Here is a 24,964-nt window from a genome sequence, read left to right on the forward strand (position 1 = left end):
ATTTCTCCCTGGGCACTTGGTGGTGTGTACGCATAACACAGGTGTTGGGCAGGACAAACAGTTGAGGTCTTTGCTCAAACTGATGTGTTCCTGCTTGCCTTTTGGGTCTGTTTGGTGTGTAGAGGAGAGGAGTAGCTATTAAAAATACAATCAGATGTTGAATGTGAATATAGATTGAACTATCATCCAGGGGGAAAAGATCCACCACTCACTACAATGCTTTTGTTTTGCCTTGAGCAGAATCAGATCTGAAATCCTGGAGCTGGTAGAAAATGAAGTATTTCTTGTGCAAGACAGAAATTTGTGCAGGCATACAAAGCCAAGGGGATCTCTCAAGTTAGCAGGTGAGGAGGCAGCACTAGTTATACAGCCATGCTAGTGGCGTGGTGAGCCTTGGACTGCAGCACAGCTTCAAGGGGCGCTGCGATGGACTGGAGGGCAGGCTGAACCAGACACTTGTGCAAAAAGAGCTCTTGCTCAGCTCAGGAAGGCTCTGCAGGATCAGACTTCGGTGCCACAGGAGGTGCTAATACCAAATCAGTGCATAGCATCACCAAGCTGTGCCCAGAGGGATGTATGGCTTGAGCATGCTGACTTGGAACATGTCCTAGGTATAGTATGGAAGCTGCCAGGCACTACAGCCAGGAACACTTAGGGCTCACCTGGAATATGTTGCATGATATATATTTAGAAAGACCATTTTTCTTTCCCTCCCCCCTCTCCTGCCCCCATTGTTTTTAATAGCATTCAGCTTTTCTGATATCCCTGCTGGTGGCTGGCCACATGGCTTTGCTAAAAATGAAAAACCACACACAAGAAAGCCACCACCCAGCAGTGTGTGGGCCCTGTGTCTGCCTGTGAGCCAGGTCCCATCTGGCTGTAATTACTAGCTTCACATCAGCAGAAGAGTGTAATATTTAAACACAAACGTTCAATGTTTGCATAGCAAACCTCAGGATGGAAAGCTCTTGATAATCAGCCTGCAGGAGAGGAGGTGGGCAGGCTGCAGGTGAGCACCGAGGTGGTGTGGGTTGCAGCAAGACCTTGTGACTTTTTGTGGTTATAGAGGGAAGAGAAAGACTGAGCCTAGGAGGGTCCTTGTGCCTCACTCCAGGCAGTGCCATACAGCCTTGCAATCCTTATTTCTTGTTTGGGCAGAAAGGAGCTGCAAGCAGAAGAGATCCAGCTGTGGACTGCAAGCCATGCAGAGTGGTGCAGTATAAGGCAGCTGACCCCAGAGAGGGGCCTCTCCTCCTGTTCAGTACTTGTGAGGGGGGTCATCAGAATTTGAAAGATGGTAGACTGAAATTAGCACAGGCCCCGTGCCCAAAGCAGTAGCCAGCAGGATGGACAGCAGTGTCTGGTGGATCTCAGCAGCTCACTGACCAGCGATCCTCAGAGAGGTGCAAGCTCTGACATGTTCTTTGAGTGCCCAAGCTCACAGAAACACAGACAATGTATTGCACTCTGGCCTCTGGAAAGTACAGCACAGCAGCCATTACCTACTACAGTGTGGACCTTACATCTACCAGAGAAGCTGGCTGATGGTGAAGTCTCCTTCTCTGGAGACTTTCAAGGCCTGTCTGGACGTGTTGCTCTGTGATCTACGTTAGATAATATTGTCCTGCTCTGGCAGGGGGGTTGGATTCAATGATCTGTGAGGTCTCTTCCAACCCTGATGATATTGTGATACTGTGATACTGTGATCTCCTTGGGTCCCTTCCAACCCCTAACATCCTGTGATCCTGTGAGTTCCAGCCCTTCCAAGGGGCCTTTTCCTACCCACAGGGGATTCCAGTCTCATCTCATCTCTCCCCACTTTCCCGGTGATCCTTTGGTGAAGGAAAAAAATAAGCTAATACTTCACCCTGCTCCAAATGTGAGAAGAAAGAAAACAGCTTTATCTGTTTCCAGGCACCTCCATAAGGTGACAAAGACAGGTGAGGTGCCTGCAGCATCCTTTTTAGCATTAAGATCTAAGGATGATCTGGCACACCAAGCCAAATGACAGTCTTGGAGCTGCTGGTCCATGTAATACCAGTGTGTGATTATCTCTTCCTGAGTTTTTCCATCCAGGGCACAACCTGTCTCAACTTGTCCTTTTATATTAGCAGGAAGCTAGGGCAGATGCAGGATAATAAATGCTTCTTCACTGTCTCAGGGGGGTTGGGGGCCTCTTCCCTGCAGCTCATGCACCCAAGGTGAGCCAGCCCTGCTGCCGACGCTGCCTCTGCGAAGCATCACTCATCTCAGCAAACTTTCAAGCTGCATCCTGACAGGCCAAAATAAATCAATCAATAAATAAATCGTCCATCTCATCTACTGGATTCTGCAGTTTATTTCCTCAGTGCTGATGAAAAATAGTTGGATGCTTAGTAGCTTCATGAGACTAATTATGATAAACGGCCCCATCGCTGCTAATATCCGGCCATTAATTCCCAGATGGAGCTGCAGAAAATGTCAGGAATGGAAATGTCAGCTCTCTAAAAGGACCTGGCAGGTATTGAAATGGGGACTGGAGCGTCAGCAGAGGAAGGAGCAGGGGGAGAGCTGGGAATTAGCAGGCTGACTATAGACATTTGGAAGCTATAATTCTGACTTGATTGCCCATTTTCTCCCATTTGTCAAGCAATGCCATGGCCGCGGTTTCCTTTGGATTTTGTCTACTCTGAGCTCTGCTCCCACCACAGAGGCAGAAAATTTGGACCCTAGTGAGTGGGTGACACTTTCTTTGGGCTCTAGGAGAAACTTCAGAAATCTCTTCCCTGGTGAGATTCCCTGCAATGTCGCTCTGCTCTGCAGGATGGACAAACCCTTTACACCAAGCAGGGGGCGGGCAGGCTGACTTGCAGGGAAGGGTCACACTCAAGCTCAGCTCTCCTCTGCCTCTGGGTTTCATACTTGTCTTTGCATTCGTATCGACATTTCTACCATAATGAGTTGCAAAACCAGATGGAAAACAGCAGAGAACACTTGGGATTTTTGCTTTCCACCAATAGTTGTGATTGTTTACTCTGTTTGAGAGGGCTCTTTATGGGCCATATTCAGTGCTGAGTCAGAAGGCACTTCAGGAGTGGATGAATCAGCCAGATAAATGACACAAATGCCCAGATATCGACAGTGCTGTGTTATTGATGGCAGAAAGTCAGACTGACACCTAGTTCAATAAATCATCTCGTGAACAAGTGTCAAGAAGGTATGTTTTGAAGCCATTCTAAATCAAAAAATGTTGTGCTCTTGTATGGAGAGGCACCACTCTGACACGTTGGTGTGCTTGGACATCTGCTTCTGACAGCGTTACACTTCTTCCAAGCCCTGGTGCAAAGAGATGGTTGCTTTCTTCAGCCCACCAGCTCAGGCCTGGCTCTGTGCAGCTCCTGGAATGGTGTTGTTCAGGTGAGGAGCTACCCCAGCTTTTGGCATGTGTTTGCTAGTGGAAAAAAATCTGAACAAGTTGGGGATTCCTTGATCAGATGCCAGTTGGCTTAAAGAAAGGCTTTTCACAGGAATCTGTTACTGTTTGTCAGCAAAGGATGGAAATTTTGCTGAAAACCAGACTCTTTCAAAGCTTACCTGCTAAGAGGAGATATATCATTGAACCTGATAGGACTGGTCCAGACCACAGATTTGAACCAGAGGACTTCACACCTCCCAGTAAGTGCATCTGCAGTATTGGGCTGGGATGCCTCTGTCTCTGCCATGGAAAGTTTGATGTTCCTCTGGAAGCTCCAGGGAAACATTCCCAGCTTGTCTAAAGTGGGCAAGTCACTCCTCCTGATCCTACATACACAAAACCAAGCACCCTCCTGTACTCCCTTGAGCATTCAAAACTAATTGGCTGAGGACCTCAGTCCCTGCATGGTGTCTAGGAATGCCTGAGTTGTAAGACTGCTCGTAGCTCTTCAGAAGTGGCTTGCAGTTCTTCTGGGATCATCTTCACCGGGGGCGGGTGATGAATTTCCTAGAAGAGAGCAGGCTCTATCTATAGCCTCCTGAGTGCTGTGCTTTGCATGTCTGAAGAATGTTTATATGAGAATCTCTGAAATCTGTGAAGAGTGCCAGGAAATGTCACCTCTCAGGCTACATCCTCTCTGCTACAGACTGAGCATATCGGCATCCTTGTGAGGCAGACCCTGGTCCTTTTAACCCGGGATGACTCGTGTCCTAGCTGTCAACAGCAAGAAGGAAGCTACAGCCACCTACCTTCATGCTCCTGGGTGACAGTGGTTAGACTGATAGCTCCATTTTGATGCTTTCACCCAGGAAGATGGGGAAGCGCCTGCACCATAATTGCTGGGGGAGCTACAGAGCTCTAAGCCTCCTGTGCATGTCCTGACAAATGACCTGTCAACATGTCAGCTGAGGCTGCCTGCAATCTGGCCATTTATCTGACTGGGGCTTCTGAGGAATTTAAGGGCCTAACCCCAGGGGATTTGGGAGCCAGAAGGTGGGATATGCAAGAACACCTCTGCCACTAACTTTCTCTGAAATCGAGGTCCCTATAAAGCACATAAAGACTCTTCTCAGGAAAGAATTGCCATCTGACTGGTGGCTGACAGGCTTTTGCTACCTGCAGTCCTATGGAGAAGATGGCAGCACCACATTCGAGACTGTTCTGGCCAATTCTGCCGAACCGGTTGTGCAGAAATGCCTGCTGCAAGTTCCTCTGCCCACCACTGCGGAGGTGTCCCTGAGCCTTCCTTAGCTTCTGCACCACTACTACTCCCTGCCTACCCAGGAAGCCTGCCATCTTCCTGCTTCTGGCCAGCCCCATGCCTTCTGCACGCCTTCTTTGGAGAAGCAACCTCTGCCTGCAAATTCCTTGGGGAAGCCTTCTGGTTAGGTGGATGGTGAATGTGAGGGAATGCACCCTGGGGAGATGATTTGCTGCAGCATGGAGACAAGGGGGAAAGCTAACCAACCAAAATGTGACTCTATCAGGGTCAAAGCCTCCCCCATTCAGGTTTTTTTGAGGCTCCAGTGAAAGCTGTGGTTGGTAAACACAGAACTTGGTGCTGGCTGCTCTGAGCTAGATGAATGCTGTGTCTTGTGCGTGGGAACACATGTAGGTGTAGAGACAGAGAAATCTAGGGCCATATTCTCCAGTGGCCTTGTGCTTTGAGGATCATTTACACCTTCAGCAAAATGTGTGGGTATGGAAACACTGCTAAATCTGAAGGGGCCTGCCACCCACGTTGATTAGGAGCAAGTGATGAGACAACAACCAGCACATCATCTCTGAGGTCTACAGAAGTTGGGATTTTTGGTCTTTTATTATCCTTCCTCTAACTAGAGGAAGGCCTTTCTCTGTAGAAGTGAGGTCGTTGCGATATGCTGCCCTGACAATAGTGTTTCCTGAGCTATTGTTTTGTGACAGATGCAAGTGAGCCAAAGGGATGAAAGTGGAGGGGAGGAAAGGAGATTCAGGGACAGTACAAGAGAGAAGCTGGGCTCTTCTGCCAGAAAAGAGCCCCGGAGACAGAATGGATCCTTAGCACAGTTTCTGTATTTCCCCTTTCCAGGGCCAGCTCGCACCTTAACACTTGTCGAAACTGGTTTGGTTCTCAGGCCTGGCACCAGGGTGAGATAAGAGCTCTCCCCCTCACTGTGGGTCCAGACTCTGCTTATGCTTCCACCAGACCAACTGATCTGTCTGGCTGGACAGGGAGAGCAGCGTTTTCCTAAAACAGGGGAAATCTTGGTTCAGCCTTTTTCAGCAGGAACTCAGGAAGCCCTTCTTGGAGAACTGTTGCCTTGGGAAATCAGCATCATCCATAAGTACAGGTCCATCTCTGACCTCAAAAGAGCAGAAAAAGAGCTGGAAGAAACACAACACTAAACCTTTTGTCCTGGCCTGGCTGGGGACAGCATCTCAGCTTGGACTGATACAAGAAGGAGATAGCACAGAGATTCTCAGCTGTGCCAACTGCCACCACTGCCACTTTGAACCTGCTTTTTGCAAGTGATTAGGTCTCACGTTCCCCTGCCTGGCCATCCTAGGCCAGGGGGATACCCATGCAAGCAGGACACGGTGTTGGTGCACCCTGCCGCAACCCCTGGGAGTGAGTTTCTGAGGAACCAGAAAGCTCTTTTGAAGTCGGGTCAGGAAATGAATCAGTCATGACAGCACACGGATGGAGAGTGAGGTGGCTCGCACACCTGTCTGCTTTCTGTTCTGGCCTGGTGGGTTTGTGAAGGCCCAGCCAGTCGAGACAGCTCAGCTTTCATCTCTTGTCTCACTGAAGCATTTTGTATGGAACTCTGAAAGCCCAATCAAAAATGAAGCACAACTAACTGCAGGGACAGCAAGAGCCAGGAGAAAAGGGTGGGTATTTTTCCCATGCAAGAGGCTTTGCCATTGCTTCCTCCAGGCCAGAGGAACCATCTGGGATGTGACTCCAGGGAAATCGAGCAAGTTGATATGAAACCTAATTGAGGGGAGCCAGCACATGCTCCTTTCTTAAGTAAAGCACTGAGGCTGGCACTATGACAGAGAATCTACCCCTGGAGTTTCTCCAGCAGCTTTTCTTTGAGCAGAGCCAGGGGCAGTGCAGTGTGGGGTGGCTGCTCCAGAGAGCACCTTGGCAGGAGATGAGCATTGCTGGGAGAAAGCCTTCTTACTGGGAGCTCTCTTCCTTGAGGCTCTGCTTGCCATAGCCTTCACTTCTTTGCCTAAACCTCACATACCCTTGCTTGCACATTTTCAGATGTTTCAAGTGCCTCTTCCACCTTTGACTCCCAGGCCCTCTGCACCCAGTGCCATCCTGGCTGGTGGGTTGCCAGGGTCCAGGGATGGGAGAGGAGCCAGTGCCCATCACCTGGGTTTTGCTGCCTGCCTGTGACATGCCCCACCCCAGTGCCACCCTGCCTGACTCTCTGCCCTCATGCAAGGCCACCCAGACGCCCTCGGACCAGTCTGCTGGCTGCTTTGTCCTCAGAAAGCCTTGCAGCACTCCGCTGCTCTGGCCTTGCTCTCTAGCAGCAGGACTGGTTCTCTGCTGCCCTGGGCAGAGTCAACAGGCATAGGAGGTGAAGGGGCTGTGAGCTGTCCCTGCCCATCCTGCTCCTGCAGCAGCCTCCACTCTGATCTCCTGCTTCATCCTTTCCGCTTCTTCTAGGCGTGACTGCTCACGTGGAGAGGTAAGCTCGGTCACAGACAAGCTCCGTGCTGGCCCTGGGGTCATGGTGGTGGCTCGGTGATGACTCTGTGGTAGCTGTGAGTTATCAGCGGGGACTTTGTGGTGGCTCTAAGGAAGCAACAGAAGTTTGGTGGTAGCTCTGAGACACTAATAGACACTTTGTGGTGTGCTTATGGTGGCAGCTCTGTGATGGCAGTGGAAGCTTTGTGGTGTGTGTTTGAGGGGGCAGTGCTCCCTCGGTGGTGGTCCTGTGCCGTCTGTGAAGCGGCAGTGGGCATGCGGCTGTGTTTCTGAGGGGGCAGTGCTCCCTCGGTGGTGCTCCCTGTGCCGTCTCTGAAGCGGCAGTGGGCATTAGGCTGTGTTTCTGGGGGGGCAGTGCTCCCTCGGTGGTGCTCCCTGTGCCGTCTCTGAAGCGGCAGTGGGCATTCGGCTGTGTTTCTGGGGGGGCAGTGCTCCCTCGGTGGTGCTCCCTGTGCCGTCTGTGAAGCGGCAGTGGGCATTCGGCTGCGTTTCTGACGGGGCAGTGCTCCCTCGGTGGTGCTCCCTGTGCCGTCTCTGAAGCGGCAGTGGGCATTCGGCTGCGTTTCTGGGGGGGCAGTGCTCCCTCGGTGGTGCTCCCTGCGCCGTCTCTGAAGCGGCAGTGGGCATTCGGCTGTGTTTCTGAGGGGGCAGGGGTGACTCCGCGGTTGCAGCCTCGCGGCGCGGTCCTGACTCGTCCCCTCGCCTTCTGGGAGGTTCCGCCGCCGCCGCCCCGCGCTGCCCCGCGCCGCCTCGGACCAGCACAACGCCCGCGGAGGGGGCGCAGCTGCCCGCAGCGGTGTCACTGCGCCCGCTCCCTCCTCCCGTAGCAACGACGCCGGCGTCGGTTGCTGGCAGCGGGACCGGCCGGTGCGTACCGCCCGCCGGTAAGGGCCAGGCCAGGGTCTCTCCAGCGCTTCGCTGCCCCCTCGTCCGGGGACGGGACCGGGGCGCCGGGGTGTGGGGGGCTGGAACGGGGCGTCACCGGGCCCGGGTGGCCTTAGGGGGGCGGAGGGAAAGAGGCCTGGGCCAGCAGGGCAATGGCGAGGCGTTGGGGTGGATGGGAGGGTGCACAGGTGGATGGGCGGATCACGGACGGACAGGCGGGCGTGGGTGTGAGTTTGTGCCCTGGGGGTTTTCAGGGCAGTGGAAACGTCGGGTAGGATTGGGGTGCCTTGCACCATCAGAGATGGGGAGTGCGCCGGGGCACGGGGAGTTGCTGCCCCTGTCCTTGTGGTGAGAGGCGCAATTAGCACAGTTAGCTCCTGCCCTTGGGTCGCTTTTCCCCCACAAGCGCCCCCACAGCAAAGGAGGCTGCCGCGCTTCGTAACCGAAACAAACAGGGTGGGAGTCGCAGCCTGAGCACTTTGCGTGTCCCACCACGGCTGTGGCCTCGGCAGGCGCAGTGCGGCGCTGCCCTTAGGCTCTGGCCATCAGTCTTGCTGCTCCCCGCGTTCTAGCAGTACTTGTGTGGTGCTTTCCTACGGATAAAGGAATGCATTTAAAAACCTGGAGGAAAATCAATTGTAAAGCCACGCAAATTGTTGGAGGGATTGGCCGCTGTAAATCTCGAAATTACTTTCAACTCACTTTTTAAAGCAGAAGAGATTTGCAGTATAGGCTAAGGTTTGAAGCAGTTTGTTGAATGCACGACACCTTGTCTGAGCTTATATTATACAGCTTAAGTTACAGGAAAAAGGCATTTTTACTTGTTGGTGTCTGGATGGTGTAGTAGCTGGGGTTCTGGCTAACCACACATAAATAGATTTCAAGTAAATGACTACTAGGTTTCAATCTGTGGTTTTGCTTAGGGGTTAGATTATTTTTAAAGGACTTTTCTTTTTTTTTTCCCCTGTTGCAATTTTTAGCCGTTTTGAACTTTATTTGAAAGAAAAGAGTCCATTTTGTCAAGCTTTGGATCAAAGAATCCAAGTAGAGGCATCAGATCAAAAAACCCTCATACCAGACATTGAGCAAGACACGTGGGAGTCTAACTTCTTGGATATGTAAAGCTTGGATTTACTGAGAAATTGTAATTATAGTTTTGCCACAATGACACACAGATGCTGTAGCTAGTGTTGTGTCAGCAGTGCCATTAGAATGTGCTCTCGTTTTGAATAGTTCAATTTAGCATAGTGTAACGTATCTGATATATCTAGGAAACACGCTTTTCAGGTGTGAGGGAGCATGACTGAGCTGCTGGAAAGACAGGCATTTCAGCAGCTGTGAAATGATTTTCAAAGCTTATCATAGCCAGAGCCAGCGTGGCTTGGTGCCAGGCAGGTGTCTGCTGTTGAAGAGCAGGGAGGTGCTCCTGGCTGCACACGGTTAGCAGGAAGTGATGGGTTCTTGAGGTGGGCAGAGGATCTGCTCTCAGGGAGACATCTTGCCTTCTTGAGACGAGCTGAACTCCTTTTTCCCCACCGTGTTGAAGTGGAGCTCCAGCCCTGAGGAAAGTGCTCCAAGAAGGAAAGGATTGAAAGCTGCAGACACGGCATACAGACAGTTTCCTGCCAACAGCCGCAGCAGCCAGAATGTGACACTGACAGGGCTCTGGGCAGTTTCACTGCTTTTCTTCATGATCCCTCAGGCACCCGGGAAATCCTGGAGTGTGGACTGTTTCACACCATCAGCACTTGCTCTGGCAGAACTGGCTGAGAGCTCAGGCTGCTGTCACATGCTCACTGCAAGCTGGGAATTGTTCCTTTCCCCGAGCAGCAACAGCCTCAGCAGTTCACACCGAGCTCTGCTATGCAGGGATGAGGGTCTGGTGTCACCCTGGAAGGGAAGGTGGGGGAGGACAACCCTGGAGACTCTATGCTGCTCTTCATTTTGAGGAGAGTGGGAAGGCAGAAGATGCCATTGGCAGAGTTGGATGCTGGGCAGGAGTGAGCCACTTTGCAGTAAACCCATTAGCTGTGCTGAATACAAGAGAGAGAGTCTCCCTTCTTGTCTTTTAGACAACCTGGAGACCTTTCCTGAAAGCTGGGTGGAAGCACAAAGCCACGGGCTAGCTGGAGACTAGCACTGGAGCGAGCCCCCCACCACACCGGCCAAGCTTCGCTGGACACCTGGCCACGTCCCGGCAGCTGGGTGGCAGTAGAGTAGGATTCCCTTTGTGCTTAGCAGTTCCTTTCTGTGTCAGCTTCAGTTCAGACAAGTTGTTTTACTCATCTGTCTGGGGAGGTGCTGGGAACGCTTTGTGGGCTTGGGTTTGTTCTTTATTTTGGGCGGCATGTGTCAGGCTTTTTTGCAGTTACAAACACCTGACCCTCCTCCTGTGCAGCTGGGAGAGCATGACAGATGGGTGTTTCTGAGCTGGACACTGAGTAGGGATTTGGGTTATTTTGAGATAAGTGCTCAGGAGAGACTTTACGGAGGTGTGAGTGAATACAGGGGGAACAAAGCAGTGAAGAATTAGGCCTGCTGTGGGCAGGCTTGGTGCACACACTTCCCCCATCACGGGAACTCGGCCATCGTTGGCAGCAGCCACGTTATTTTGGATCTAGGCAGAGGTTGCCAGTCCTGCTAAATTGGGAATGGGCTCAGTCACTCGCCCTGACAAAGGTTCAGATGAACTGCATCCTGTGTTTTTGAACTGGGTGGGTCAGGGATTCTGGTTCCAAGAGGTAAAATTACAGCAAGTCACATCTCCACCTCACCCCTGCTCCCAAGAAGAGGATGCTCAGGTGACATATCAGGAGTGTCACCACAGGGCTGTTCTGCCTTGCTGCTGTTCTCTGTGCCAGTGCAGCAGGCACGAAAGAGTCTAGCAGTGATTCATCAGGAATCCTTGGATCTTGGCTGATACCAATCAATCCTGCTGGGCTGCTAAAATAGATATGGCCAGAGCATAAAATAGCTAATAAAAACAAAATCCTCCATGGAAAATTCATTCTTCAGGGTACGAAGTTCCAGTTGGCATGCCAAACAGAAGCTGAGAGAAAAAAAGAGTTGAGATTTTTCTATCTCGAAGAAGGGGAGGGGGTATTATTGATCTTGTCTCCCAGGTCTCTCCAATCTGTTTGCTTACTCTGTTTCACTTAAAGGATTCGCATCATGGTAACTTTGATTTATTATCTGATTTCTTTTCTGATTCAACCTCTCAAAATTGTGCACTGGCTTGAACCTGCAGTAATAACCTAGCACAGCTATTCCCTTTTACCTCCGGCACACATGTAATGCTGTCTCTGCAGCGTGTACCTGATTCATTCTTGCAGACAGGCAGCAAGGTGAAATCTAGAAAAAATTGCCCTCCCTGATCAAGAATATAGGGTGGGCAGAGTTTTCACTCCAGTCAAGGGCAGAGCAGAGAGGGGATGTCACATTGTTGTCTCCACATTGGGATGAAAGTACCATGCCATCTGTGCCACCCGCAAGACTTGGCAAAGTCTTTCTACCTCTGAGCTGTGGCAAGCTGGAAGACTCTTGCATAGCACTCTGTGGCAGCAGCTTGGCCTCCTGAAGTAAGCAAGACAGATAAATGGGTCCTAGTAAGGGTACAGGACACAAACTTTTAGTGAGGTAGGGCTGAATGAGGAGCCTTGGTCTAACTGTGAACAGGAATTGACAAGTAAGCTGAATTGCACTTGGAGTATCCTTGAGAGACAGAGTGGAGAGCTTTGACTCATAGTTTATAGGGATAAGCTATGTGGGTAGGTGTGCACTGTTGCATCAGTGAATGTGTGTGCAGGCTGGAGGGGCTTGTGTCACTTTAGCTGTACTAATTAGTTACAGTAGTCATATCTGTGTTTAGACAAGCCTAAAATTAAGGGTTACATTATTATCATGCCAGAAGTCCAAGGGCTGCTCTTAATTAGTGTCTCTCGGTGCACGAAAATGTGTATAAAATAAGCTGTACAGCTGTGATATTTGCCTGGACTTGTGCCTCCCAAGGTGGAAGAGTAGAAGTTATCTGTAGGCTGAGATCACCAGCAAAAATATCCCCTGCAGGAGGAGAGAGAAGGGAGCTTCTGGCTATATTTTATTATTCGTTAGGCAATGCTTAAACATTTCTCCTGAATTATTTAAGTGGAAGAGTCAGACTTTACACCTGGGAGTAGCTTGTGGGTATCTAAGCTGTAGACTACTCCCACTGGAGTGAAGTATGACAAGGATTTAAGAGATTTGGGTATAGCAAGTATAGCACTTCTGTTGCAGTCCTGGTGTACTCAAATACTCCTGGCAGCCTTTTGAATGCTGCCACAGATCTGGGAAGTCCCTGCTGCTTCAGGAAAGCAGCTTTCAAAGCATATGCTGCTGGCTTTTCCTCTCCAAACCCCATTTGGAATAATAAAGTGCTCTTTTTCCCCGGGGTCAGTGAGACATTGAGTCAGCCACCTGAGACCAATAGGCTCTAGGACGTTGGGTACCAAAGCAGGGGCTCAAACCTGCTTTGTAGCCCACTCACTTCTTAGCAACTCAGCAATGTCCAGCGTGGTGGGAGGGTGTGAAGGAATGCCAAAAATAGAGTAACAGGCTCAATGTCTTTCCACACTAGCAAGCTGAGGGTTGCATCACAGCATTGTTCCTCTGAGAAGATGGACAAAACAAAGAAGGATTTGATGACTTCTCTGGGTAGGAGCCCCAGCCATCCCAGTACCTCCAGTGAGGCTTCATGCCAGGACCACAGTCCAGGAATGACTTTGTTGCTTCCTGAAAGCTGCAACCAGGGGCAAAGAAAAGACTCAGCCTTTAGACCACAGACATCTTGCTCTGATATCTTCATTCCAGGAGCCTCCAACATCTCAGAGGTAAGTGCAAAGGGTAATTCTTTTTCTACCACTGTCCTTCTACCACAGAAAGACTTGTGGTACAACTGGTATGAAGACACAGCTTTTACCCCAGGTCCTAGCCCTTCATTTTGGTGAGAGGCCTTTATGCAACACCTTTACCCTTACAAAGTGAAGCCATAAGGCTCCTCCTGATCATAGGTATGCTGCCTTCCTCAGTGGCCAGCTCTATCGTTGTCATGGTGTTGCTCAGGTTTAGGATGCCAGCATAGCAAGCCAGGCATGAGGCTGTGACTGCAGAAGGTATTTGGAAGTAAAACCCTAATAACTGCCTACTTAGCCCCCAGAACACATCATAAGCTGGCACTCCACTGACAAATGTCCTGTCTGTGCACTGGACTGAAGTTTACAGGTATTTGTGTCACTCTGAGTCTTTTCTGACCATTATTCACAGTCTCAATTGTCCCTAAGGCTCTGGTAAAATGGGTCTCATTTTAGCCTCATTCTCTCTCATAACCCCCTCCTCCCACTGTGCTACAACTGTGCTTTGCTGTCTCTGACACTTTCCTCCCGTGCTGCATTTCAGGATGTTTGTGCTGGCCCCCGTATATACTATTCTTTGCTGAATCAGGCATACATGGAGGAGCACATCCCGAGAGGTAAATACACCAAGAGGAAACATGACCTGGCAGGAAATAGGGCCATAAGTCTTCAGGCTGCTTAGTGTGAGCATGCTGGGAGCTAGGCTGCTGACACTAAGTTAGTGCTCTGCTTTCATTCTCAGTGCCCAGGATTGGTGCTGAGCTGCCTCGACATCCCGTGCAAAGTGAATTTCATGTAGAGGTGGGGTGGTGGTCTGACTAGGTGGTAGAGCCATATTGCCCTTTCTCCCGAGTGTATCCACTCCTCCCAGGACTCAGGGTGGGCTGCAGAGCTGGCTGTTGAAGTTTCGATTCCACAAGGGCCATATGCACTGAATTTGTTAGTGTTATCAATGCCTACAAAGTGAGCAGCACCCCTTCCCAGGGAAAATGGGACCTGCCTGTGTAAGCTGTGTTCAGAACTTAAGTACTCATAGTCAGAATCATGGTCCACTCATTTTTTCATTCTGCTTCCAACTTCAACCCACAGTGCCTTGTTCTCCCTGGATGCAAATGCTCTTTGTGTATACAGAGCTGCTGGTCTGGCTTGCTTACCAGAAGTGGAACCATATTCTATCATGGATGCTCAAATGTAGGGACAGAGCAGGTCTGTCAGCACTCTTCTGGCCCCTGTAGCATTCTTGGGGATATGGATCATAGACTGGCAGCAGGTGGGGAGAAAGTGTGTGTGAAAGCATTTTAGTCTTGGAGAAAGATGGTAACTATATATACCACCTTCCTGTGCTTAGAAGTGGCATTTATTTTCATGAGCGAGGACAAATGACTGCATTCTCAAGTGAATCTTGACAAGCTAGACTCATCCTTAACAAGTGGAGACAGATCTCTATTTATGATCTGCTGCTTCTTCAGGGGGAAGAAGCTATCAAGCTGGAAATGTGAATGCAAATGAAACACTAAGTATTGACATAAATAGTTGAAAGTGCACAAAGTGCCATAATGGATGGTGCCATGGATTTTGCGACAGTGAAGTGACAAAATTGGGACAGCTGTGCTCCCTGACAACAAATATAAATCAGGGCTCTTCTGTAGAGACCCCAAGCAAGAGACATTCAGGAGGCTAAGGAACTGCATTTTAGGGATTCCTGGAAGTGTGCCTGTTGATATGGACAATGCAAATAGGTAGGGTGATTTTTATTCCAGACTAGATCTTAAGAGCGTGGAGGAGAGAGAAGGGAGCCACTTTGGTGGCCATTTCCTTTTTACCCTAAGCAGGCAGTATGTAGCTACAAGGGTTGAAGCAGGGGCCACTTAAGAAAGGCAGGGGAATAACCTCTTAGAGGAGCCTTTCTGTCCCTGATCATCCTGAAACGTGTCTGGCTTCAGCATCATTTGCTGTTCTGCACAACTGCTTTGAAACCAAGGGGTCGCATCTATGACTCAAGCAGAAGCACGTGGACCATGGTGAGGGATTCAATTCAAAGCTTGATGCCCAAAGTACCCACTCACAAGCCAGAACCATAAGTTTCTCCTTGGTGGAGTGTGAAAGTTCATCAAAAGAAAAGCTCTCACTCCACTAAAATCTATTTTTAGCTCAATTCCCTGTCTAGGGAATAGTGCTCTTTAATGCTTGCATGCAATTACTTAATTTAGGTTAAGCTTCAAATTCCCAGTTTGCTGCTGTTCTATTATTTGCAGCTTGTTTAGCAATATAAACAGTTTGGTTTATTTATGGGGTAAATGACATGGTTTAATTTCAGGCACTTCTTGGGAACATATACTTTTTGCCTAGTGCAAATTTCCATTGAAATCATTTGGCCAAGTCATGAAATTGTTTGCTTTATAACTCTGTTTTTTCTCTGACACCACTGCTGATATGAGTGGGAGGTTCTTTTGAGTCAAAACTAAGGAGGGATTTGTCCCCAGCACATAAATGTGACCTGAGCAGCTTATTCTTTCCAAGTCCTTTATCACCATCTTGACCAAGTTTCTCTCAGCTATGACTGACTCTTGGTCTCAGGGTACCCCAGGGAGGCAGAAGAATCCCACCTCTTTCTGAGAGTAAGGGAAGCTGTGCACTGGAGAAAGTAACTTACCCATGGCCACGTAGAGAGTCTGTGGTAAAGCTGGGAACAGAACAGAGCAGCTTGGAGCCAGGTCAGTGCCCTATCTCCTAATAAGGTGCATGACAGTAATTCTCAGTGGGGGCTTCTTCTGTGCCATCATTTTGATCCTGGAAAACTGTAATGACATATTGCAGCAGGAAAAAAAAGTCTTCTTTAATGTTTCCCATTTGATGTCTGCTCGATTTCTCTCACCAATCTAGGGAAGTGATTTCTGCAGGCAACCCAGGAGACAGCACTGTCCTCCTGTCTGTGTGAATGTAAAGTGAAGTGATGTCTGGTCGGTTCAGGTGTGTGCTTCTCTTTTTCTCTTAGTCACAACCTTCAAGATGCCTGAGGACATTCAAAGTATCCTGGACAAGCAAATGATTGGACCAACCACTGAGAACCTCATCAAGTCAGATTTCCCAGCACAATCATTTCGGCCGAAAGTGCAGATTCCCTTCCAAAGGCTTCCAGGACAGTGCCCTCGGGCGGTTGAAGTAGAGAGGTAAGAAACCAGAAACTCCTAGCGACTTCATTACTGAATGGACACAGCAGGTTCTGGTGTTACATTCTTACTTTGAAGATGTGAGATGTCCAAAATCTTTAGGGAAATGCTATGCTGCAAGACAGTGCTCTCCCAAGCAGGCTGTGTGCATCGCACCAAGTCCACAAGACAGCTCAGAAGAGAATGTGTTTTTTAAAACAGTGTTTATTTCATACTTTCCAGTTCTGTTTTCATCTGTGCTCTGCAATGTCCATAATATAGAAGGGCTGTAGTATGTGTGTGTAAGTTGTCGGTTGGGCTAGGTGATCCCTTCCCATCCAATTACTGTGTTCTATAGATGAAGTACATGCATAAGGAGCATGCTCAAAAACCTTTTACTGGGAGGGGTCCTTGATCAAAAAGTGGAGTTACAGACATGGAGCCCTTCTAGGTGCAGTAAGTGGTTATTTCCCCCTCTGATCAAACCAGGAAAAGACGGCTGTACCTCACCTTCGATATTGCTCAGCTCTTGGCCAACAAGGGGATAGACTCCAATGAGCTGATGCCAAGGCGCCTTGACCCTGACAACATTCCAACTATTAGGGAGAGGAAAGATCCTATCTTCCCTGTCTACCTCCCATTAAAGGTAAGAGAGCATGTTTGGTACTTGTGATCTATCTCAGTGCTTATACCACAGGGCGTTTCTGAGAACCGCAGGACACTTAACCATCATCGATACAAGTGATAAAACAAGGAAATGCTTTAGAACAGGTTTGGGCCCTGGAGGTTCTCTACCAGATGCTAAGCATCTTCTGCAGGGTGCCCACAACTTCCGTCAGAGGGTACCCCTCGCAGCCATTCGTGTGTCCAAAGAAAGTGTGTTGTCTCGTATTTCCCCCTGGATGCAGCAGACAGAGGATTACTGTGTGAGACCTATTCTAGTGTAGGAAATGGCTAGAGGTAAAGATTGCTGTCTGGTGGAAGGTTGTTGGTCAAAGATCAGCACAGCTTTGACACTTGGACTGTTTTCCCTTTTCATAGTGCATGTAGGAGCCACATGTTCATTTTCCTCCCATCAAGTTTTGTATCAGATTTCCTTCTGTCTGAAGGAAGAGACCATTTCACTCATATCCTGGCTTTTCAGGTGTTTGACGATAAGGACTATGAGTGTCGAACTCCAGAAGAGTGGATCTCACTAGGACTGGAGCCAGGTTCTCGGGATAGAAAGCCAGTGCCTGGAAAAGCACTTTTACCTACAGATGATGTGCTGGGACACGGTAAAGCTTGAATAAGTTACTGCTCCAGCAAGACAATGCTAACAATTGCAGGCCCATTCAGCAGAAGAGAGCACATAGATTCTGACAAAGGCAGCTCTGAGCAGCAGAAAAAGCAATTAAGTCCTTCTGACCAGGCTAAGGCAGATAGAGCTAGACCAGAGATCTTGACAGCTGTCAATCCTGCTCTGGACTGACTGTTTACACTGTTTCAGAAGTAGCTTCTGCCTTTTGCCATCCTTTCTGTGCCTTGAAGTTAATACAATCAAAATGTTGCTTTACTGATATGTAGATATTGTCACAAAGTTAGTTGTTTAGATTGAACACAGTATCTTCTGCCTGGACTTCACTGAATGTGCAGCATCAGAAGTCTATTTCAGACTGCAGTGAAAATCCAAGTAGTAAATCTGGGGCAAATTAAGTGCTGTGGACATCTGTTGTTTTCCTGCCACTCAGAGCCTTCCTAATGGAAGGTATCACTAGGTACAGCTGTACTGTTTTGTGTCCAGTTATGGCTGCAGCTCCTATTGACACATCTGCACTAGCTTTAAAGCATAGGAGCTGGCCTGCAGACTGACTGCAGCTTTGGGGCAGCCTTCAGAAGCTTGGCTGGATCTAGGGGCAAAGAAATCAGGAAGCTGAAAAAGAAGACACTGGGATATATGGGACCCAAGTATAATAGTTGCCTAAAGCAGGCAGTGGTAGGATGGCCCACAAAGAACCCACAGAGGTAGCAGGAGAAAAATGAAGGTGTCTCGTGGGTGCAAACTGTTGGAAATGCTAAGCTGTCAGATCCAAATTCAGTGTTTAGTTCATCAGAGCAGAAAATATGTGAGATTAACTCCAATTCAAACCAGTAAACGGATTTAGCTGAAACCTCACCACTCTGATCAGGACAGTCCATTTGCTGTAGTCTCTAGAATTGACTAACCTTGTTTTCTAATCCTTTATTCTCTCAGAGGACCCCAAAAGCCAGAAGTTAATATACAAATGGATTGATGTTGGTATTCTGGATTATGACAAGGAGACAGAGCTCTACTTGGTCCATAAAACAGATAAGAATGGGCTGGTACGGGATGAAGAGGGGAGAACCATTCTCAATGGAGAAGTAACTCCGAAAGGTGAGTTTCAAATAAGGCCTTTAGGGACCTAACATGCACTCTGAGAGCCGGTCCATTATCCATGGTGGTCTTGGATAGAGATGAGGAGGACATCAAGAAATCATTGAATTTCTCTCCCTTGTACCACTCTTGACATGTCTGTTAAACCAGTCCTGCAAAACCTCCGGGGAAGAGAACTCCACACCTTAATTTGAGAGCCTGTTTGAGGCCTTTCATTTTCCTTTGTCTTCCATCTCTCCTGCTTTCAAGACAAGTTAAATGATTATCTCTCTGGGCCAATGCCATTTTGAGGAGGTAGGTCAATAGATTAAGATCAAGTACTCCCTTTTGGAAAAGTTTGGAGATGCTGCTAGTTCCCTGCTTCTTGTCTCTTGCTGTCATCAGCTTTGGTCCTTCATTTTGATTACCAGTAAACCAGCCCAGTTGTATAGTCCATCAAGGAGCCCCTGCCAGCATTGCAAGTCATTTTGTGTTCATCCCCTGTAGACTCTGTAAGCTTTACTTTTGTTTCCAGGGAGAGCCCCACTGTTGCCATGTCAGTATTGGGTGCCACGAGTGTGCCTGTTGTTTCTGGCTGAAGACCCACGGGTGTTTGCAGAGCGTGTAGCTTCTGCTCACAGCTTGCGTAAAAAGACAGAGGCACTGATAAGGTATCACTTCTATGTGGACTGCATGCCCACAGATGGACAAAACAGCATCAGTGAGAAGAGCCTGGAGAAGATGAAGCTCTTAGCCATGAGCACTCCCAGACTGAGGATAGATGAGAGGTAAAGCATCAAGTACATATCTGGGGTCTCAGACTTCAGTCTGTTAACACTGCAGAGCTTCACAGAGATACAAACGAGTGGCAATGGAGGCAAATCTTGAGTATCCAACTGATAGATTGTGGATCTCACCTCCTTTCCAGCCTGTGCATACTACCATCTTGCCCAGAGTGTCAGAAATAGGTAGGACAAGAGCCCCAGGGACACATGTACAGGATGGCTGATCTGTCAGTACTCTCAGATGAAGTAGATATCCTTCATATGCAGATCCACTGAGCCATGCTTACACCTGCAGTAAAGTGGCCTTCAACAGCAGGAAGGTTGGACAGAAATGGCATGGTTGACCTTGCTGTCTCCCTGTGTTCTCAGAGAACAGATCACTCATTGCTGAATTGATCTGCAGACCACCAGCTGTCTCCAGAGAGCTGGCTATTGTCTGCTGGTGACTCTTCTGCTTATTAACAGCTGCTAAAATCAAAGGAAGATCTGCAGAGCATGATGTAAACACCTGGATATAATCGAGTGTCTCCTTGAGATGCAGTTTGTATCAGGAAGGCATTTTAAGAGTCCCTGGGCTGATGAATCATGAGCCATTGGTGGTATTGCTGGGAATTAGCCATGACTGATTGCCCTGCTCAGAGACAGGAAGGTGTGTAGGGCTGCATGGTCTGCCAGTCTAAACTGGAGAGCTGAAGAGGAATTAGTCTCTGTTTGTGAGCAGAAATAGAGGTACAAAGAAAAGTACTCTACCTGCTTGAGGTGAAAGATGATGATTTCCTAGGGCAAACAGAGCAAGGTTTCAGCACTTAAACGCATTTTAGCTGAGGAAACTGATTTCAAGAGGTGTTCTGCAGCAGGCAGTTGGCAGAACATCTGAGATAGCCCAAGTTTTCCAGAGCTGACAGCTAGCTTCCTCAGCTCTTGGCTTTTTCTCTTCCTCTCAGAAATGCTTTTCCCTCTGTGCACACTCAGTGGAGATTTTGCTTTGATCTGAAAGGACATTTACCTGTTATTAAATGTCCAGTTGGTATCTTAACTGCCTGCTTCATTGTCTTCACAGCTCTCCTAATGTATTCAATAGTATGTGAGCTTCTGGGTTAGCAAAATCCAAGAGAGATGGAGTGAAGGGTGGGTGTTGCAGTAAAGCTACAGGCACGCTGCTTCTGCTCAAACACCATGGCTTATCGTGGTTTCCATGTCTTGTAACAGGGTGTTAGACTGCGTGTGCTGCCTAGAGAAACAAGTGGCATTAGACTATGAATGCACCATGAACAGGATCATCTTTGACAGAGTCGTCACTTCCAAACCTGAGACCTTTTTTTATGTCACATTGCCAGACAAAGAGGAGAAAAAAGTACCAGAGGAAGGTAGGTGACACAGTGAAGCAGTCTGAACCCAGCATGGTTATGGGACCTCTTGCCTCTGGTAGGATCCATGCTTTGTTTCAAAACCTCTCAGGTTCATGTTAATGGTTAGGGCTCATAAGGGGCAGCAGCAGGAGATTATGTGAGACATTTAAGCACACTGCTGCTTTTTAGGGTACGTTAGCATGTACATGTTGCCTCAGTGTAACACCTTACTGTTCATCAACTCAGCTGCAGTGACTGCAGCTGTACCCTTAATGGCACTAAACTCATGGCTGTGTCACTGGCTTAGCTGCCTTCTGCTCTGTGCTGGTGCTGGCTGCCTCCCTTTTCCTGTGTTCAGCTGTGGCATGCCTCAGGTATGAAAGAGGGCTCAGGCTCCTCTAGAGTCCCAAACTGGAGGAAAATGATGACAATGAAAGATGAAGGAGTGTATTTTCTGCACTTTGATCTTGCAAAAGTTGGAATGCCTTGAAGTGGTTCTCAAGTGGCCTCTCACAGATGAGGTGATTCAGTTGCACCTTAAGGCCTCAGTGGGAGGATTCTTCAAGTGCCGTGTGCTTTCTCATAGAAACTTCATGAGCCAAAGCCTCAGGAAGGTCAGCCACCAAGACAGTCCCTCAGCTCCTGATGGGATACTGCAGAAATTATCTCTTTAATCCAGCCCTCTGCAGAAACTGCTACATGATGATGCCTGTGCATCAGAGAGTCCTTCTCACAAGTGCTGTCCCAGAGGGAGCTGTGCTCTCCTCTGAACCAGAGGCTGGGGTGAATGTTGCAGGCAATAACATGTTGTGGTTCTTTTGGTGCCAGGGCTCATCTGGATCCCAGACTACCCTTTTCATGAACAAAAAGCAAGATTCAGCTTTGCCTCATTCCTGACCAGGCCAGAAGTCATCTTGCTTCTTACACAGGTGAAAAATGAGTGCAACAAGGCAGCTGCCATGTCACTGTTTAACTCAACCTTAGCCAAATGTGTCTGCTTGGAAGAATTTGAACAGATCCAGGTCCAGACCTTCTCTCAGGTGAGCAAAGGAGGTGTGGAGGGTGTGAACATGTGGAGCAGCCAGCAGGGCTGTCAGCATATATTAGACACAGCAGCTGCAGATCGATAACCTGGCCACAGATGAGCTTGCAAAGGAGACACTGTGGGTGGGGCAGGGAGGAATCTGCATGCGTGTGTCAAATTTACTGGGACGTGAGGAGAATGGGCTGGAAGAGCCATAGCCCCCTAGTTAACATCAGCCAGTGTTGGCTATGCTTTTAGTCACGTGTTGAGTCAGTGGCTGCACAGGGCTATAGCCCCTCTTTCCTTCTTTTCATCTCTGCGTAGACAACAGTCCCAGTTGGTACTCAGAAGGTTCCTCTTCTTTTTCTGTTTTTATTTCCCTCTCCCTTCTTCTGCCTGGCACAAGAGCTTTGATCCCCCCCTGAAGCACTCCGTGGGGGTAATGCCTTTTTACACTCTCTTCTTTATGCAGTTCAATTACTCTGCTTGTAATGCCAGCAGACAGACTGGGACAAATCTCACCAGAAGATCTGCATGCCTTCTAAATGAGGGCAGCACACTGCACCCTGGATGTGGCCACAGAGAGTAGTTTGCACAGGGTTTCACAATGAATCAGTGGCAGAGGACATGTACTGGTGCTTCCCGTTCCCATGCTGTTTCAGCCAGGCAGTGCTGTCATCCACTTGGTGACTGGGGTTGTTTTATTACACACAGCAGCTGCCTGTGGAGTGAAAGTGACACTTGGTGGTATTTTAATAAATTAAACCACTGCAGACTGCTGCTGCCCTTGGCTCCTTCCCCTCTTTCTCCTCACTTGTCAAGAGAAGACCACATTCTGTCCTTTACTTGCTCATCATACTGTCTACACAACTTTTTATGAGGGACCCTGACACAGGCAGCTCCAGGGTACTGCTCTATAGAAAAGAGAACAAAAAGGAATGACTGTGTATGAAAAGCAAGAACAGAGCACTCCTGGGTTTTCATACCAAGCTTTCTTTTTGTAGAACTTTTGTGAGTGAAGGAGATGTGTTGCCAGGTTCAAATGCCACACGTGTGTGCATGGATTTGAGAGCTACTGCTTAGCTCTGCAGCTCTGAGAGAGCAGTTGCTTTTCACTGCAGAGAAGCGTCCAGAAGTCGCAACCAGCAGCTGACCTGACTGTACTGCTTTCCCATCGGCCCTTGGAGGATGACACAGCTTGCTTTTTTAACTTGCCCTAGGTTAAGATGTTTCTTGAGGATACTTGGATCAATACTCTAAAGGCTGCAGTAAAGAGCAACCTGGGAAATGTAGGCAAAGGCTGGTACAACCTGAAGCAAAGACGCTGGGATGTCTACCAGATGTCCAAACTACATAGGCTGATGAAGCGCATCACCTTCATGTGTCAGGACTCCCTGCGCTGTCTGGTCCAGAACTCACTGATCAGCTTCACCCAGTTTTTGCTGGATGCTTGCCATGGTATCCTGAATTGCTCAAAGGACATGGAATGGGGAGGTGACCTCATCAATAGTCCCTACAGGTAAGAAAGGGAGAGGGAAAAAGGGTGAAAAGAACAACAGGACATAGTGCTGTTGTCTCTCTTAGCACTGGTTTTGCAAGCAAGCTTTGCCTTTCCTCTAGCTGGGGCTTTAGGATGGGCTGCTTCCTCTAGTCCTCCACCTGGCACAGTTGCTGGACTATGGAAGAGAGACACAGAGCTGGCTGCTGTTAGCAGAGATGTCAAGCTGTTGTTAGTGATATGGGGCAACCCATAAGAACCAAGGTCTGCTACTTTGACATACTGTTCTAAAAATCAGCCACTTCCAGCATTGTCAGGGGAGCAAATGATCACTGCAAGCTTTTTTACAACTTCCACTCACCTGAGGCCTTTTACCTTGAAATCAGTGGAAGTTTTGACAGTGGCTTCAGCAGATCCTGAGCTGTGTTGATAACATACAAGGTTGGTAGATACTGAATATAACTTCCAGAAGGTGCATTTTAGGAGTATATGGGAAGTGCTGACTGTCTGGCTTGAAGAACACCTGCAATTTTTCTGTAAAGCAGTTCCAATTCTCAACAGAAGGTTATGACTTTTGGGGATCTTGGTGTGCCACGATTGACAACGTCATTCTCCTTTGATAGGCAGGAGCTCTTAATGTCTTTACTGATAAATTCAGAACGTGTTGTCTCCTACCTTCAGCTGCACGGGATAATCTTTGTCTCCTCCTTTCCTGTCCAGTAGGCATTTAGGTACTAGCACCAGAGCAATCGTCTCAAAAATCACCCCTGTTCTTCCTTATCTCTTCTCACTGCAGATCTCAAAGGAATCCACTCTTTGTAACAGACCTTGTGCTAGACAGCTGTGGTGTTCATTTCAACCCTTCTGTGGAGAGCTTTGAGAGGTCCCTCATTTCTCTGTTCAACAAAGGAATCCTGGTGACTCATGGTGTCCCACAGCTGGAGAAGGTGAATTCAATGTCAACAGTGATAAAGCTGTGCAAATCTCAGTGCACTGCAGCTTGGCATAGACACCCCGAGCTTGTACTGAGGGAGAGAGTTGCAGAAACAGGTAGTTGGGAATCCTGTGAAATTCATTTGGGCACAACTTTATGCTAATGCAGTTTTCTTCTGAGAGAATTTCTTCAAGATCCTCAACCCTGCAGATATTTTATCTGGTTGCTATCTCTGCTTTCATGCTGCAGGCTCTCTGGAGACGTGTCCTAGGTAGCTTGGTTGCCCTAAGACCATGGCAGCTGGTAAAAGCAAGCTCATAAAGGAAGCAGCACCTTTTCCAGTGCTGTCAGTGTGCTGCAGATCTCTTCTGCATATGCATCCTTCTACCTGTTACTGTCAAAGACCTGTCTCCCTAGACCCTCCTTCTTTGGGGACAACATAAAACTGATAAAACAGTTCCTGGCACAGTGTAGAAGGATGGACTTTATGACTTCCCAAAGATGCCACTAGTGATTGTCTTGCCTCTCTCCTGAGGAGACAAGGTTAGCTCTGCTAGTCCTCTCTAGACCTCTCTCTTTCCTCTTTCAGTATGTGTTGGACAACCTACATATCCCAGGCACACCCTTACTGGACTCAGTGGACTTAAATGAACCAGAAGTGGAGGAACAGCGTGAGACTGTGCGGTCTGCCTTTCAGAAGGCACTGATTGCCCTCCAGGCCTATGCCAAGAGATACGAGAAGTTCTTGGAGCTAAATAACAATGATGCCCACTACTTCCTGAGGTGAGTGGCTTCTGACAAAGACAGCTCTAACTCAAACAGCAAGCCTTTTCAGAAGTGGTTGTGTGGATGTGTGTGAGAATGCAGGACCCGTTCTGAGGCCACAGATGTGTGTAACATGCCTCAGATGTGTGATCTTC

The 24,964-nt window shown here is 48.5% G+C and overlaps 1 protein-coding gene across 1 annotated transcript in view; it reads left to right on the forward strand.

Moving 5' to 3' along the window:
- Positions 1–4,152: 4,152 nt before the first annotated feature.
- The window catches only part of DNAH1 (dynein axonemal heavy chain 1), a 74,582-nt gene continuing 53,770 nt past the window's right edge, over positions 4,153–24,964 (forward strand). Inside the window, 16 exon segments of the mRNA XM_064157016.1 lie at positions 4,153–4,217; positions 5,523–5,581; positions 7,119–7,140; positions 7,812–8,027; positions 12,658–12,910; positions 13,476–13,548; positions 15,927–16,101; positions 16,570–16,726; positions 17,225–17,357; positions 18,314–18,475; positions 18,990–19,242; positions 20,449–20,606; positions 21,417–21,628; positions 22,833–23,131; positions 23,907–24,057; positions 24,634–24,827. Coding sequence (XP_064013086.1) covers positions 4,153–4,217; positions 5,523–5,581; positions 7,119–7,140; positions 7,812–8,027; positions 12,658–12,910; positions 13,476–13,548; positions 15,927–16,101; positions 16,570–16,726; positions 17,225–17,357; positions 18,314–18,475; positions 18,990–19,242; positions 20,449–20,606; positions 21,417–21,628; positions 22,833–23,131; positions 23,907–24,057; positions 24,634–24,827 — 2,582 coding nt within the window.

This window comes from Pogoniulus pusillus, chromosome 16, assembly GCF_015220805.1.
Source record: "Pogoniulus pusillus isolate bPogPus1 chromosome 16, bPogPus1.pri, whole genome shotgun sequence".
Classification (NCBI taxonomy): domain Eukaryota; kingdom Metazoa; phylum Chordata; class Aves; order Piciformes; family Lybiidae; genus Pogoniulus; species Pogoniulus pusillus.